We start from the raw sequence: 14,323 nt of genomic DNA, 5'->3' as shown, positions 1-14,323 counted from the left end.
GCTATGAGTATTGCTACTCCAGCTTTCTTTTGATTTCCACTTGCATGGAATATCTTTTTCCATCCCCTCACTTTCAGTCTGTATGTGTCCCTAGGTCTGAAGTGGGTCTCTTGTAGACAGCATATATATGGGTCTTGTTTTTATATCCATTCAGTGAGCCTGTGTCTTTTGGTTGGAGCATTTAATCCATTCGCGTTTTAGGTAATTATCGATATGTATGTTCCTATTACCATTTTCTTAATTGTTTTGGGATTTTGTTTTGCTTTGTTTTGTTTTTGCGGTATGCAGCCCTCTCACTGTCGCAGCCTCTTCCATTGCGGAGCACAGGCTCCGGATGCGCAGGCTCAGTGGCCATGGCTTATGGGCCCAGCCACTCCACGGCATGTGGGATCTTCCCAGACGGGGCACGAACCTGTGTCCCCTGCATCAGCAGGCGGACTCTCAACCACTGCACCACCAGGGAAGCCCTGGGTTTGTTTTTGTAGGTCTTTTTCTTCTCTTGTGTTTCCCACTTTGAAAAGTTCTTTTAGCATTTGTTGTAGAGCTGGTTTTGTGGTGCTGAATTCTCTTGGCTTTTGCTTGTCTGTAAAGCATTTGATTTCTCCATCGAATGTGAATGAGATCCTTGCTGGGTAGAGTAATCTTGGTTGTAGGTTCTTCCCTTTCATCACTTTAAGTATATCATGCCACTCCCTTCTGGCTTGTAGAGTTTCTGCTGAGAAATCAGCTCTGTTAACCTTTTGGGAGTTTCCTTGTATGTTATTTGTCATTTTTCCCTTGCTGCTTTCAATAATTTTTCTTTGCCTTTAATTTTTGCCAATTTGATTACTATGTGTCTCTGTGTTTTTCTCCTTGGATTTATCCTGTATGGGACTCTCTGTGCTTCCTGGACTTAGGTGACTATTTCCTATCCCATGTTAGGGAAGTTTTCGACTATAATCTCTTCAAATATTTTCTCAGGTCCTTTCTCTCTCTTCTCCTTTTGGGACCCCTATAATACGAATGTTGTTGCGTTTAATGTTGTCCCAGAGGTCTCTTAGGCTGTCTTCATTTCTTTTCACTCTTTTTTCTTTATTCTGTTCTGCAGCAGTGAATTCCACCACTCTGTCTTCCAGGTCACTTATCCGTTCTTCTGCCTCAGTTATTCTGCTACTGATTCCTTCTAGTGTAGTTTTCATTTCAGTTATTGTATTGTTCATCTCTGTTTGTTTGTTCTTTAATTCTTCTAGGTCTGTGTTAAACATTTCTTGCATCTTCTCAATCTTTGCCTCCATTCTTTTTCTGAGGTCCTGGATCATCTTCACTATCATTCTGAATTCTTTTTCTGGAAGGTTGCCTATCTCCACTTCAGTTAGTTGTTTTTCTGGGGTTTTATCTTGTTCCTTCATCTCGTACATAGCCCACTGCCTTTTCATGTTGTCTACCTTTCTGTGAATGTGGTTTTTGTTCCACAGGCTGCAGGATTGTGGTCTCTCAAGGTAATTTTGAAGGACAGCACCAATTCAAATACTGTCTTGATGTGTACTTAAAAGTTATCTCATTACTTTATATCTCCCTCGTATAACTGGTTTTCTCCATTCTCTCCCCACTTCATCAGCTTCCCCCCTCCCCCCGCCATTCAACTGCCACTCCTTCTGTTGGAATTAATTCTACCTTTTCTCAAAATGGAAGAAACGCAAGTTCTCTCCCTTTATTCTAATTGTCAGTCTCTTGCAGGGACATACCCTAGTTTTCCTCTTTATAATTATATATCCTAATAAATTAAGCACAATCCTCCCACACCATCCTAAGCTTTGACATGCTTACAGTGCAGAAGCAGATGCTAAGTTCAACTCATTACGAGATGGATTTGGAAACACCGTGAATCAAGCCATGCCCTACAAATCACTGCAATCGTACCGCCAAATAGAACGTACATAACTTATCACACGTATGTAGGCTCTATTCCCCAGGACTATCACTGTAGAGGCTTTTAGCCACACAGTTTAACAAGAAGAAAATGTTCCCTCTGGAGACATTTAGATTTCTGTTCCCTTTGCATCCTTGGTCCTAATGACAAGTGGTGTGTTTCACAAAGGCATCTTTCAAATGGGATTAATTAGACTGAGAGTTATGGCTTCATGTACTTAGACCAAAAACTCCTCAGAGTCAAGATTTTTCTCCTAGTCCATTCTTGTTTCTCATTCACAGAATCCCTGTTTTATATACACAATACTTTCTCTTTGTGTAGCATCTTCTGTGTTGAGAAGGGCATTAGAGGGACATTTTCATTACTTATTCTTACCTGAGTAGAGAAGTACTCTACTCAGTGAGTGAAAATCCAAAGTGGAGATCCAGAGATTTCTAATGAACGTTAGTTTGCAGGTCTAGTTACGCCCCTGAAAGAGTTGTGTTTGATTCCTATTTTTGTAAGTTGAATCACAGCTTCCTCATAGAGCCATGGAAGTTATAAATGATGATGATTAGAGCTAGCATTTGTTGAGTCCTCACTGCATGGCAGTCACTATAACAAGTACTTAAAATACATTATCTCATTTCATCCTTAAAACAGTCCCTTGGGGGTAGATACTATAATTAATCCCTTTTGTATAAGAGGAAACTGAGGTCTAAAGAGGTGAAATAATTTTCTCTTGATCCTGAGGCTAGTCCGCTTCCTATGTACATGTGTGAAGAAATGAAAGCACAGTGCTTGGCATATAGTTGAAAACTTGGTATATAGTAGCCATTACAATTAACAAAATATTTTGGTTTGGGGATTTTTTTAGGCCACACCTCTTACTCATTTTGAGTTAGTTTCCTTTGCTTCATCCACCCCCTGAGATCCATTGTCTTAATTCCCCACCACCAGCTCCTGCTAGAAACCTCCCCCGACCCAGCCCCACCCTGCCTGCCTTCCTTCTCTCACACCTCCAGCGGGGCAGCATCACAAGCCCAGGGAGATTCTCCACTCTTCCTTCCAGAGAACACCATCAGGATAAGCAGAGGCTTCGAGACAGGAATGGGGTTTTTTTGTTTTGTTTTGTTTGTTTGTTTTTTGCGGTACACAGGCCTCTCACTGCTGTGGCCTCTCCCGTCGCGGAGCACAGGCTCCGGATGCGCAGGCTCAGCGGCCATGACTCACGGGCCCAGCCGCTCCGCGGCATGTGGGATCTTCCCGGACCGGGGCACGAACCCGCGTCCCCTGCATCGGCAGGCAGACTCTCAACCACTGCGCCACCAGGGAAGCCCCGAGACAGGGATGTTTTATGTGCGTTCAAGAATAGCCAAGTAGGCTGTGTCAGAGAATCCTGAGCCGTCTTCTTGGAGAGGGTGGCTGTGGATATTAGGTCAAGTATCTTGGACTCTGGGCTGTGGGGAATAGAGAGCCATGAGCAAAGCGATGCGATGGAGGATGGGAAACTGAGATTGAAGACTGTTGGAGGCTCTTGTGAGGGACCAAACATTATCTGAGCCTCAGAGTGGAGCTCAGAAAGGGAGAAGAGGAGCCGCAGGAGGCGCTGCCTACCAAATGGCACCATCAGCCTGGGACAGGCTTGGGTCAGGCCTCCGAGAAGAGGGAGAGAGTGGCTGGGGTCTTAGCAATGCAGTGTGCAACGAGGCATTGGCATACACAAATCAAGCATTCATAACTCTGGAAGGATCTGGCCTTGTTTCTTTCTCAGAAAACATCCCAGATCATTGGAGCAAGGAGTAGATTAGCAGCTCTGAGCTTTAAATCCTATTTCTAACACTGATTTACTGTGATGTTTGGAACAAGTTGTTGCTTTTGATTGCTACATTTCCACAATCAAGAGTGCAAAACAGTGAGACAGATCCGGCCTGTGAGGCTGGTTTAAGAAGTAGTTGCTCAAAACAGCAATAAGTGAAGCCCTTTAGAATAACAGGATGTTCAGATCTGCTCGAGATTTTATTGGTCATATCCACAGCTCAGTTTACAAGAAAAAGGCATACATTTTTCTTAACTCTTAGTGCCTCTGAAAATGTAGCCCTGTGTTCTCAGCCCCTTCTCTTCCCAGGCACAAGGTCTAGAATTGAGGAGATACCAGGGCTGTTGCTATTTGAAGCAAAGCAGCCGGATTTCCAGCCGCCTGATTAACTTCCCACCCACACCTTCAACCTGGCTCCCAGCCCCACACCTCACTCCTGAGTGATTCTCCTGTCCACAGCACTACCATTCTTTTCTAGGCATTCAGTTCTTCAGTCTTCCTTGACTTCTCTCACTGCCCAGATTCAATGTTTTCTCAAGTTGTGTAGACTCTAGCTCTATGGGGGCAGAACCAATAGGGACTTGACAAATCTCATGGTCAGAGAATAATATGAATTACAAGTCTGTCTGTATTCCTCAAGGTCCAGTTCCATGTCTTATACATCTCTATACTCCCAGCTACAGACACAGTGCCTGACTCATAGAAGGTGCTCAAATAATCTTTGCTTGAAGGCAGAGGAGGAGATATGTAACTTATAATACTGCCCGAGGAAGTACAGATTTCTAAAAATAATATAAAACAGGAACAACAAACTAGAATCTCCCATACTGAAGAAGGGCTTCCAATATGAAAGTACTCATATTACATAGATTTTAAAAAACCATAGGTGCACCTGACAAGTTTCAGTGACTTGCCCAGGGTCCCACCAAGTATACAGCCCATTCTTCACCTCACTTTACCTTTTGAGACTCTGCTTCCACCACGCAGAGAAGGCTGCTACTTCACCCTCATAAAGATATTTGTGTCAGGGAGAAGGGAACCAGCAACCACCCTTTCCCTGGATCTCCTCTCCATGGGGAGGGCCGCCATCTCTGGCACCATCTGAGCCCTCCAAGCCACAGGCTAGCTCAGCAGCAGTGGGTAGAGGATGAGGCTAGTGTTGGAAATGTCTGTGTGTCCTGAGAAAGGTGGAGCAGGTGTCCCAGTCTTTCTGAGATGAGTGGGTATAGGCGCTTTCTGGCTCTGAGGGGCTGATTGTACTTCACCAGTAGTATGGAGGACATAAGAGGCTAAGCGAGATTAAAAGAGTTTGGATGGTTCTGCAAGGGATGGCAAAAAAAAGTGGCTGGGAAAGCAAGAGGCCCGGGTTCCCATCTTCCCTCTGCTACTGTCTCCCTGTGTGACCTGGCAAGTCAGATGATGCTCCCAGGAGGTCCCTGCCCTTCCTTTTTCAGCTCTCTTCTTATGCTGGTGCCCCCAGAGATAATCTAGCCTCAGTAACTCAGAAGGGGACATCAAGCCCGAGAAGCTCGCTCTCATGCTCGCTCTCTCTCTCCCTCTCTCTCTCTCTCTCTCTCTCCCCCTCTCCACCTCTCCCTGGGGAAAGTACATTAATTCTCCTCCCTTGGGGCACTTGACACACTCGAGCCTGTGGGGCAGGTTTTTTTGTGCACAGATACCTCCCGATGGGCCAGGGCTCCAGGAAGCAAGATTTCCCTTTCACCTTTCCCCTGAAAGCCTGGGGCCGAGGAATAGCTCAATATATGGGACACAGAATGAGAGAATGAAAGAGCAAACTGGGAACTTGCTGGAGAAGGGCTTCTCCCCGCTCTGCAGTCTGGCAGTACATCCTTGTGGTGAGCCTTTCCGATAGGAGGCAAGCCAGAGCAAATGTGGGCGCCAGATCCTTAAGAGTCAGCCTCCAAAATGAGCAGAGACAGCCAGTGCCTGGAAGGCTGGGACTGGGAAGGTTGGAGCGTTCTCCATGCTTGCTCAGCCGGACGGAAGATTCATTTTCTCCCCAATTTCACCCCAAAGCGCTCCCTCACAGAAGCCAGATTCACTGTGAAAGATCTGTGTGGCCCTTGGCAGCCCTGGAATTGCTCTGTAATGACTTTTCCCCTCTCTGTTCTTGATGTCATTATGCCCAGAGGGGAGACCATGTCAGGAGATGGTAAATTACTCTGCAAATGGGACTGCCGGGGAAGCAGGGGGCTCCCAACTGCTGAGTGTGGCCTAGAATGTCCAGCCCACCGCTACTCTACCGTGCCGGAGCCAAAGACTCCTAGCATCAGGGCACACGTGCCTGGCCCTGGCCGCGTTGATCCTAGCCAAGGCTGGTCCCAGGCACCCAAGGCTGGCCATCAGCCCTTCTTCTTCCACTGGTAACTGAAGTCAATTATGCAGATAATAGGATGGATGCAGCAGGACTTTGTCATCACATACATCGTTCTAATAGAAATGCATACAGCGACCTGAGCTTTGCGACGGTCCATTTTAGAAGCCTTTTGCGGAGCAAGTCAACTGCACGGTGAGAACTGGAAGAAAGCGTGTCTCCTCAGCATATCTGCCAGCCCGATTCTAAGCAGCCAGAGCCCGGAGAGCCCCAGCTGCAGAGAGGGATGCGGGACGCTTCCACCTCCCAAGCCCGCTGAATGGTCCACAGCGTAATCCAAGACGTGCAGAAAGGGATGCGGGACACTCCCACCTCCCAAGCCCGCCGAATGGTCCACAGAGAAATCCAAGACGTGGTGCCTAGCCATCAAATGCCTGTCACCCAGCCCGCCCATTCTTTCTTCTCTCTCTCCAAAGCCTTCCTATTCCCTCAGTCCACATTCAGACGCACACCTTTTTGTCAGCTATTTAAAATCAGTAAGTGAACTTAATTAGGTTTGTCAATCCCTAAGGCTGGCAAGGTGGCAAGTAAGGCATTATATCCACCGTCCATTAACAATTTGTGGCCTGAACGAGGTTGTGCGTTTCTGAGCTCTGCGTGAGCTGCCTCCGCACCTCCCATGCAGACATCTGCCCCGTGGGTCTGGGCGGCACCTGATGCCAAGGCCGCCCCTCTACCCTGGCCCTCTGCCCCAATGGCCAGCTCACAGAAGCCCCCTGGGTCAGCTGTCAACAGGCCTCTCTGTAAAGCTAAACGAGACAGAGTCGGGGGGCTGTTCTTCATGCAAAGCCAGGCTCCAGCCAAGATCTCTAGCCAAGTCTGTGTTAGCAACAAGCTCCAAACCCCACTGGCTGGAAAAGAGGGAAAAAGCAACGACCACCCAGGCAATCAAAAGCGTCTTCTTTGGAGAAAGAGAAAGCCCTGAGGAGGCGTGAACTGTGGAGGGGCAGGGAGTGAAATCCCCACGGCTGAGGGCCAGACGGAGGGATCTCAGCTGCCACGCTCTGAAGTGACACAGCTCAGTAAGGGAGCTGGACAAGCCCCAGAGAGCTGGCTTTTCCTTATCGCTGACCAGGCTGCCCACAGAGAGGGAGAGGGAGGCTGTGCCGGCCCTGAGGCTCTGCTTCCTTTCCCCACACAGAGCTGAGGCTTTGGGGCAGCAGAGTAACCTGTGCACTTGTTAGAACCACCTGGCCCCTGCCATCCTGGCAGTAATGTGGCATGGACCTTGTTTTCTCTCAGACCCAGAGCAGTCCTCCTGGTATGTGCTAAGACCCAAGACCTGAAGCCGCGGCTGACTCTGGAGCGTGACTTGGTGTCTGCACTTAGATCGGAAAGACTCTGAGAGCCTTGAGGGAGTCTCACCCATCCCCAGCTAGGAGAGGGCAAGCAAAGCCAGGAACAAACTCTCCTTCACCTGAGGTTCAGGCAAAGATGCTCTGCGAGGTACCACCCAAAGTAGAGAAGGCTGGGTCTGGTGGGCCCTGATCGCCACCTGGTCTCCTGGCTAGTGGTCCCACAGAAAAGAAGCTCCTAGGTTGGGTCTTCTGTTCCCTCCCTGCCCCATCATCCCCAGACCCCACTCCCCAACTGCCTCTGCTTCACCCCTGCCCCCCCCCCCCACTTCCCAGCCTGATCCACCTGTCCCCTCCCTGCATCCTCCAGAGTCTGGAGCATTTGGGGGAGGGTTGGCAGCATGGCCTCCTGGGTGGACAGAGGCAGCATCACATGTTTACATCTGATTCGGCATCTGACTGAGTCTTCCCTGATTGTTATGAGTGTTCCTGACTCAAAATATGTGCAATTCCCAGTGTCAGTCAAACTCTTTGAGACAGGAGCTGCCACTGCCGTTCCCTTGTGGAGCCCTTTAGAAACTCTTCTATTTAGGAACCACTCCAGCACCAGCATGCATCGTGCCATCCATGCTAAGAGGCCCAGTGGCTGGATGAGAACTTTGCAGCTCTAATCTCTCAGTAATAAGAAGGAAGGCAAGAGAGGGGCAGGGAGAGCAGAGAGGGAAGGGGAGACATGCATTTAGGGGAAGAAATCAGTTAGGGGGAAACAGGGGTTTCGGCCCTCTCCCCCATGCTCGATAGGCACACAGGTGTAACTTACTTTCTCATGTTCCCCAGGCCCTCCTGGAAAGTACTCCCATGATGCACCTCAGCACTGAAATCGGTGCCTGGCCTGGCCCCTTGGCCTGTGGAGGACAGTCTAGGAGATGATGAGTCTGAGTGGAGAATTGGAAAGGTGGACGGAGGGCCCCTTCCCCGCTGCTGTGCAGGAGCGTCGGGCAGATTTGCCTCCCTGATGTTCCACCAGGGAACGTGATTCTTCCTAGTCACCCTCTCCAAGTAGCTCTAAGCACCTGTTTTCTTGCTGCCTGGGAGCAGTCTCTCCCTAACCCTGGCAACTGCTGTAAAGAGAATGAGACAGCAATATTAGGGCGCTTGTTTGCCCCTTGAGAATCCCAGGTCTGGCTGTGCCTGGGGGTTACACAGGCTCCAGCTAGGAGTTCATCTGTAGACCACGTCCCCTGTGGAGATCCAGGAAAACCACACCTCTGACCTCGCCAAGACTCGTGGAGAAACCCAGTGCAGGTGTACTCCCCATCTCCGCGGCCTGGTGGAATTCTCCCTTCCTCTGAGTTCTCAGAGCATCTTACCGCCACCTCTCACGTGGCATCCACCTCCTTCTAACTGATTCTACACCGACATAGACACCCTTTGTCTCTCCACTGGTCAGCAAGCAACTTGAATGCAGCATCTTGTCTGATTTCTTTTAGAATCCCTTGTAGGTCTGAAGTAGGACCCAATACATATACATGAGAGGTGTACGTGAAATGAAAATCCTCTCAGTGGGTGCTTGTCAAGGTCATCACGAAAGACGCCTCTCAGAGGCCTGTGCCAACAGCTGGCTGGACAAGTTGGGTGGGTTCGGCCCCTCCTGCACAGTCATCCAGCCCAGAGCAGGATCTGGGGACTCTCCACTGGGCACTCTTCTTTCCAAGCCCAGCCAGCTGCCAGCCCTCTGTACCGGTCTATCCTAATGGAGGCACGTGGGCCCCATCATGGGGAATACGGCCTGAAGGCGCCAGTGCGGTTGGCGTGAGTACAGCGGGTTCAGGCCTTGCCTCTTCAGAATCAAACCAGGTTTGGGCCCCCTAATTGTGACTTTCAAATAAGAAGGATTATTTGTGATCGAACAGATTTCATAAGAAAGGTAAAGGCATAGACGGATGTACGGAGTAGCTTGGTTAAGAGTAATTGATCACAAAAACACTATTTAGATAAAAATTTGATTTTGTTTTCAAGTCTTTCCCCCACAAGAGGCAGTACTTCTTCTCTGGTCCCAGCATTGAGCCCTTCTACGTGTGGATCAGAGGCCATCCGCTCACGGGCACGATGGGGGCTTCTGGCCTCTGTGGCAGTTCACGCACTGACTGTAAAGCTTTGCTGCCCTCACTGCAAATCATAAGCAGACATTCTTTCTCCTCAGGTTTCTTTCCTTTGTGCCTCTCCTCCCTCTGCTAAGGCTGTTTCCTGTGTTTGCTCTGCTCTCTTTGCCCCGCCTTCTGCATGCTGTCAATCTCCCACTCCTGCCAGCGCTTCTGTGTTCTGCTCTTGCTACCCCACACTGCCAACTCCACTGTCTGAGTTCCCTCTCCCCTTTTGTTATACCAGCATTTTTGCACTATAATTTGCATACCATCAATTCACCTGTTTTAAGTGTGCACATCAATGACTTTTAGCAAATGTACGGAGTTGTGCAAAGAACACCACACTCCAGTTGCAGAATGTTTTCGTCCCCCCCAGAAAGAACTCTCGTGTTGGTTTACAGTCAATACTGTTCTCCTTCCCAGGAAACCGCTAATCTGCTTTCAATCCCTATAGATTTGCCTCTTCTATACGTTTCATATAAATGGGAAAGTGTAGATCAATAGTGTCGTGAGGCCTTTAGTTGCCATCTGGCTTCTTTAACTCAGCGTAATGCTTTTGAGATCTATCCATTTTATAGCCTATGACCATGCCCGTTCTTTTATATTGGGGAGTAGCATTCCATCGTACGGCCACCGCATGCGTGGTTTATCCAGTCACCCATTGGTGGGCATGGGTTGTCTCTCTTGATATTTTAACATCCACACCAGAGACTGTGCCTGCTTCTGTGCAATCCAAGGTCATGCTGGATTGACTTTCTGAAAGGTGGGAGAGGGTTTTTAAGTTCTCAGGAAACTCACTTTACAGCAGGACAGGGCTGGCTATCTGAAGTCTTCCAGGAGGATGACTTCCCAGGAAACAGATGAACCAAAGGTATTTTCTATTTATCCCACTCTAAAGCCTTCCCTGGCCACAGTCCCAGGATCTGATCCTCCAAGGCTGTGAAAGAGATGGAAGGAAACAGTACGTCATGGGTTTACTGTTAACATTTATGGCCCCCTCCGTGTTGCTTACAAACACTCCCAGGGATCACACTCAAATCATTTAATATTTAACAGTCAGTCGAGCACTGCAGAGACCAACCCCAGTCAGAACTGTCACTGAGCAAGACATGGGTTCCTCGAGATCCCTCTCTGTGTGAGGAGTTAACCTTTCAGTTGCTGGATAATGAGGAATCCAGGGGGCTCCAGGGACAGAGCTGTGCTGCCTGAGGCAATCAACAAGCAGAGGACACGTGGGGGACAGAGGCGCTTTATCAGTTGGCACAGGAGCATCTCAATAGTTTAATAATGTCTTCAGCCCCGCCTGTGAGCACCAGCTGATACGAAGCCTAGCCCTTCTGCCCACCCTGCACACCCAGAACGCACAAGAGGTCTCCTCAGAGTATCTGGGAGTCCTGATCTCAGGCCCCAAGCTCCAAATTCCATTAACCTACAGAGCAGTCCCTCAGAAAGGGACGTGCCCTGTGCTGGAGAAGCAGGGAGATGTTGACTGCTCCCCGCTCGCCGCCTCCCTGAGATTAGATGAGGCTGATAACAGCTACAGTTGCGAGCCGGGTCATCAGTGCACATTGGGATCGTGCTGGACGTTGAATCCAGGACATGACCCACCCGCGTAGTTTCTCACACCCACTCCTCTTCACACGCTTACAGGTTCTGGTTGCAGATCGTTGCCTGGTGGGAACAAGGATCCAGAGCCACCGTGGCTTTCAACAATATCTCCATCAGCCTGGACTGCTACCTCACCAGTGAGTGCACCCTGTCCCCAGCACTTGCCCCCAACCCAGGCTATCCTGGGCCTCACAGTCCTCTTAGACCCAAGCCCGTGGTCTCTGCCACCTTCCCCAGGGCGCGCTCATCTCTCTCCCTTAAGCCGAACCTCACTTAACTCAGCCCGTGGGGTCTTCTCTATTCTAGTTGGTGGGGAGGACAAGATGCTGCAGAATATGGCACCCAAGTCAAGAAATCTGTTTGAGGGAAACCCAAACAAGGAGACAAAACCCTGGGAAAGCACACCAAAAGAGAACCCCGTCTTTGACCCTACAGGTAAGGGTTCAACTTACATATCTGAGCAAAGTGATCTTATGTCACAAAAGGTAGAAGAAAGATGTGTGCTGTGATTGGGGTGGGGAGAGGTGTTCATAGAATAAAATAGTCGACCTTTAGAAAGAACATCGCCTACACCCTGGCTAATGGGCTCCAAGAGGAAGCTGTTTGGTTGTCCTGTTCCCCGGGGAAACGGAGCTTCTGAAAGTTGTGCAAAGGAGCAACTGTCCTCCATGGCTGGGAAGTACCCAGGCCCCGGCACAAACAGGGGAACCAAGCTGGTACCCTTCTCTCAACTCAGTCCTTCGAAACCACTCCCCATTTCCTGAACAAAGCAAACCTTCCATCGATTTCTTCTCCTCATAAAGAGGGCTGGGCCCAAGGCCAAGGTTATCCGTTGCTCAAAGGCAGACTAGCTCATCAGTGGTAAAACCCCCCAAAGCTTCAGGTTCACCGCATCTCCCCAGAGCTTGGCTCCCTTCTGAAGCTGTTTAATTCAGCATCCCCTGTGCTGAAGGACTTCTCGTGGGGCTCTTGCTGCTTCACACATAGGCCTCGTCAGCCTCTGGCCCTAAACTGCGGGTGTGACTTCTCATTAAGCTTTATTTGGGGCAATATGAGGACGATAGCCCAGGAGACGGCATTTCACGTAGCTCTGAGAGACTGCTCTGAAGAGGCAGGGGGGACAGTCAGTGTATATGTGGTTTTGGTGAAGGGGGAGCACGTGCAGTGCAGCACACAGGACAGAAGGTTGCTGCTAGTCTCATGAAGGTTACAGCTAGCCACAAGGAGCAGACATTACCACGAAAGATTTTAGTGCTTTCTCTAGATATAAGGAGATGCAAGGATTGGGCTCATAAAATATTCTCCTGTGGCTTCCCTGGTGACACAGTGGTTGAGAGTCCGCCTGCCGATGCAGGGGACACGGGTTCGTGCCCCGGTCCGGGAGGGTCCCACATACCGCGGAGCGGCTGGGCCCATGAGCCATGGCCGCTGAGCCTGCGCGTCCGGAGCCTGTGCTCCGCGACGGGAGAGGCCACAACAGTGAGAGGCCCGCGTACCGCAAAAAAAAAAAAAAAATTCTTCTGAAAGTATCTAACTATTTGAAGGCCTGTTCTGCCAGTTTTTTTAGAGCACAGAGTGTCTCATTCCTGATCTACCCCCTGAACTCCTTTCAGGGTGACTGGAAGGTCAGCGGTCACAGCAGCTTATGATTTGATCCTTGTAGAGGTAGATGCCAAGTGCCAATTTGTAGTTGACAAGCTTAACCTAACTCAGAGCTTCTACCTGGGAGAGGCCCCTGGAGAGGAAGGGAGGGCTGGGGGCAGAGGGAAGGAGAAGGAAAGAACAGTCAGTGAGCACACCTGACCCTGGGCTGGGGCGTCTCACACATCTACTCCTCTAGTCCTCACTCTGGCCCAGGGCCCGCTGCTGTTATTAGAACTGCAGGGAGGAGAGCGATGATGGGGAAGAATGTAAACATCCCGCAGCTGGTAGGAAACGGGCCCGGACGTAGCCCTGAAGTCTGCACTCTTCAGCCAACTGAGCTACTGCGAGTATCTAATTCTCCTATCAGAGATCAGTGCTGTAGACGGAAAAGAGCTGGGAGAGTGGCCCAGACGAGAGCCCCTGCATGATCAGTAAACAGATCTGCTCCCAGCCATCCCGACAAAGAACAGAGGAGGCTGGATAATAAGATTTTCTCCCCAAAGTTCAGCACTGTCAGTTTCTGCTGGGCTTGGAACAAGGGTGGCTGGTGGCATTTCCACTCTCCTCCCAGCAGGCTTTCGAGCAACTCCTAGAAATGCAAACGCCAGTTGGGTCTTCTGAAAACCTTCGCTCACAAAGCTTCCAAATTTCTAAACGCTCCTCACGTCCCCCAAGCCAGCCCTTCCCTCTGATGAGGGCCTGACCCTCTGGGTCTGGGGATTTCCTTGCGCCCAGCCCACGGGGCAGAGCTGAGCCGCTGTAGCATCCAGGCAGGGAATAGCCTGTCAGGTGCTTCACGGAACATTCTCGGAAGCCTCTGAGTCACTTCACCTAATCAGATGAAGAAACTGAGAGAGAAATGGGGCAAGTATTAAGGCTGAGAAATTACGTTTGTCCGCTTTGCACATACAGTCACACTAACCATATGGTTGGATGATGCAATCACAGGCTGCAGAGCTCGTGCGCTCGCTCTCTCTCTCTCTCTCTCTCTCTCTCTCTCTCTCTCTCTCTCCCCCCCCCCCCGCCCCCCAGCAGTAATGACCACTGGGGTGAGGAGGTGAATGCAGGCTCCGTCACCTTCTCTCTCTCTAAAAGCCCAGGTAAGGACAGGCGGGACCTTCCCCCGACCCCGGGCCAGATGGCTCTGCCTCAGCTTCCTAACCCATCTCTCCTCTTTCGAGCTTACATATTGTGTAGGAAGGCAGGATGGAATCAGCTCAGTTTACATGCAAACAAGCCCAACCCACAGGTATCCATAACTTGCAGAACCCTGGCATCAAGCCACAGTCTTGCCTTTGAGTTGGTTGGTGACAGTTGGTTTACTGTATTCTGAATACACATCTGTGCCAAAGGTTGGTGGGGAGACAATTAAAAATGTGTGGAAAAGAGCACTGGACCAGGAGTCAGAACTCCCGGCTGGCCTACACTAGCAAGCTGTGGTCCTAAGACAGGTCTCACCTCTGTCCGGCCTTCCATCCCCTCATCTGATGGCTGGGGCACGTCAGCAAACCCTCAGGTAACAGTTCATGT

General features: G+C 49.9%; 1 protein-coding gene across 1 annotated transcript in view; it reads left to right on the top strand.

Moving 5' to 3' along the window:
- Positions 1-14,323, top strand: part of ALK (ALK receptor tyrosine kinase) — a gene marked incomplete at both ends in the record, with an annotated part of 728,930 nt that overhangs the window by 638,680 nt on the left and 75,927 nt on the right. Inside the window, 2 exons of the mRNA XM_082672737.1 lie at positions 11,192-11,286; positions 11,456-11,584. Coding sequence (XP_082528863.1) covers positions 11,192-11,286; positions 11,456-11,584 — 224 coding nt within the window. The remainder of the gene's footprint in view (positions 1-11,191; positions 11,287-11,455; positions 11,585-14,323) is intronic.

This window comes from Grampus griseus, assembly GCF_964374135.1.
Source record: "Grampus griseus genome assembly, chromosome: 15".
Lineage (NCBI taxonomy): Eukaryota > Metazoa > Chordata > Mammalia > Artiodactyla > Delphinidae > Grampus > Grampus griseus.
This window is presented reverse-complemented; position numbering and strand designations above follow the sequence as displayed.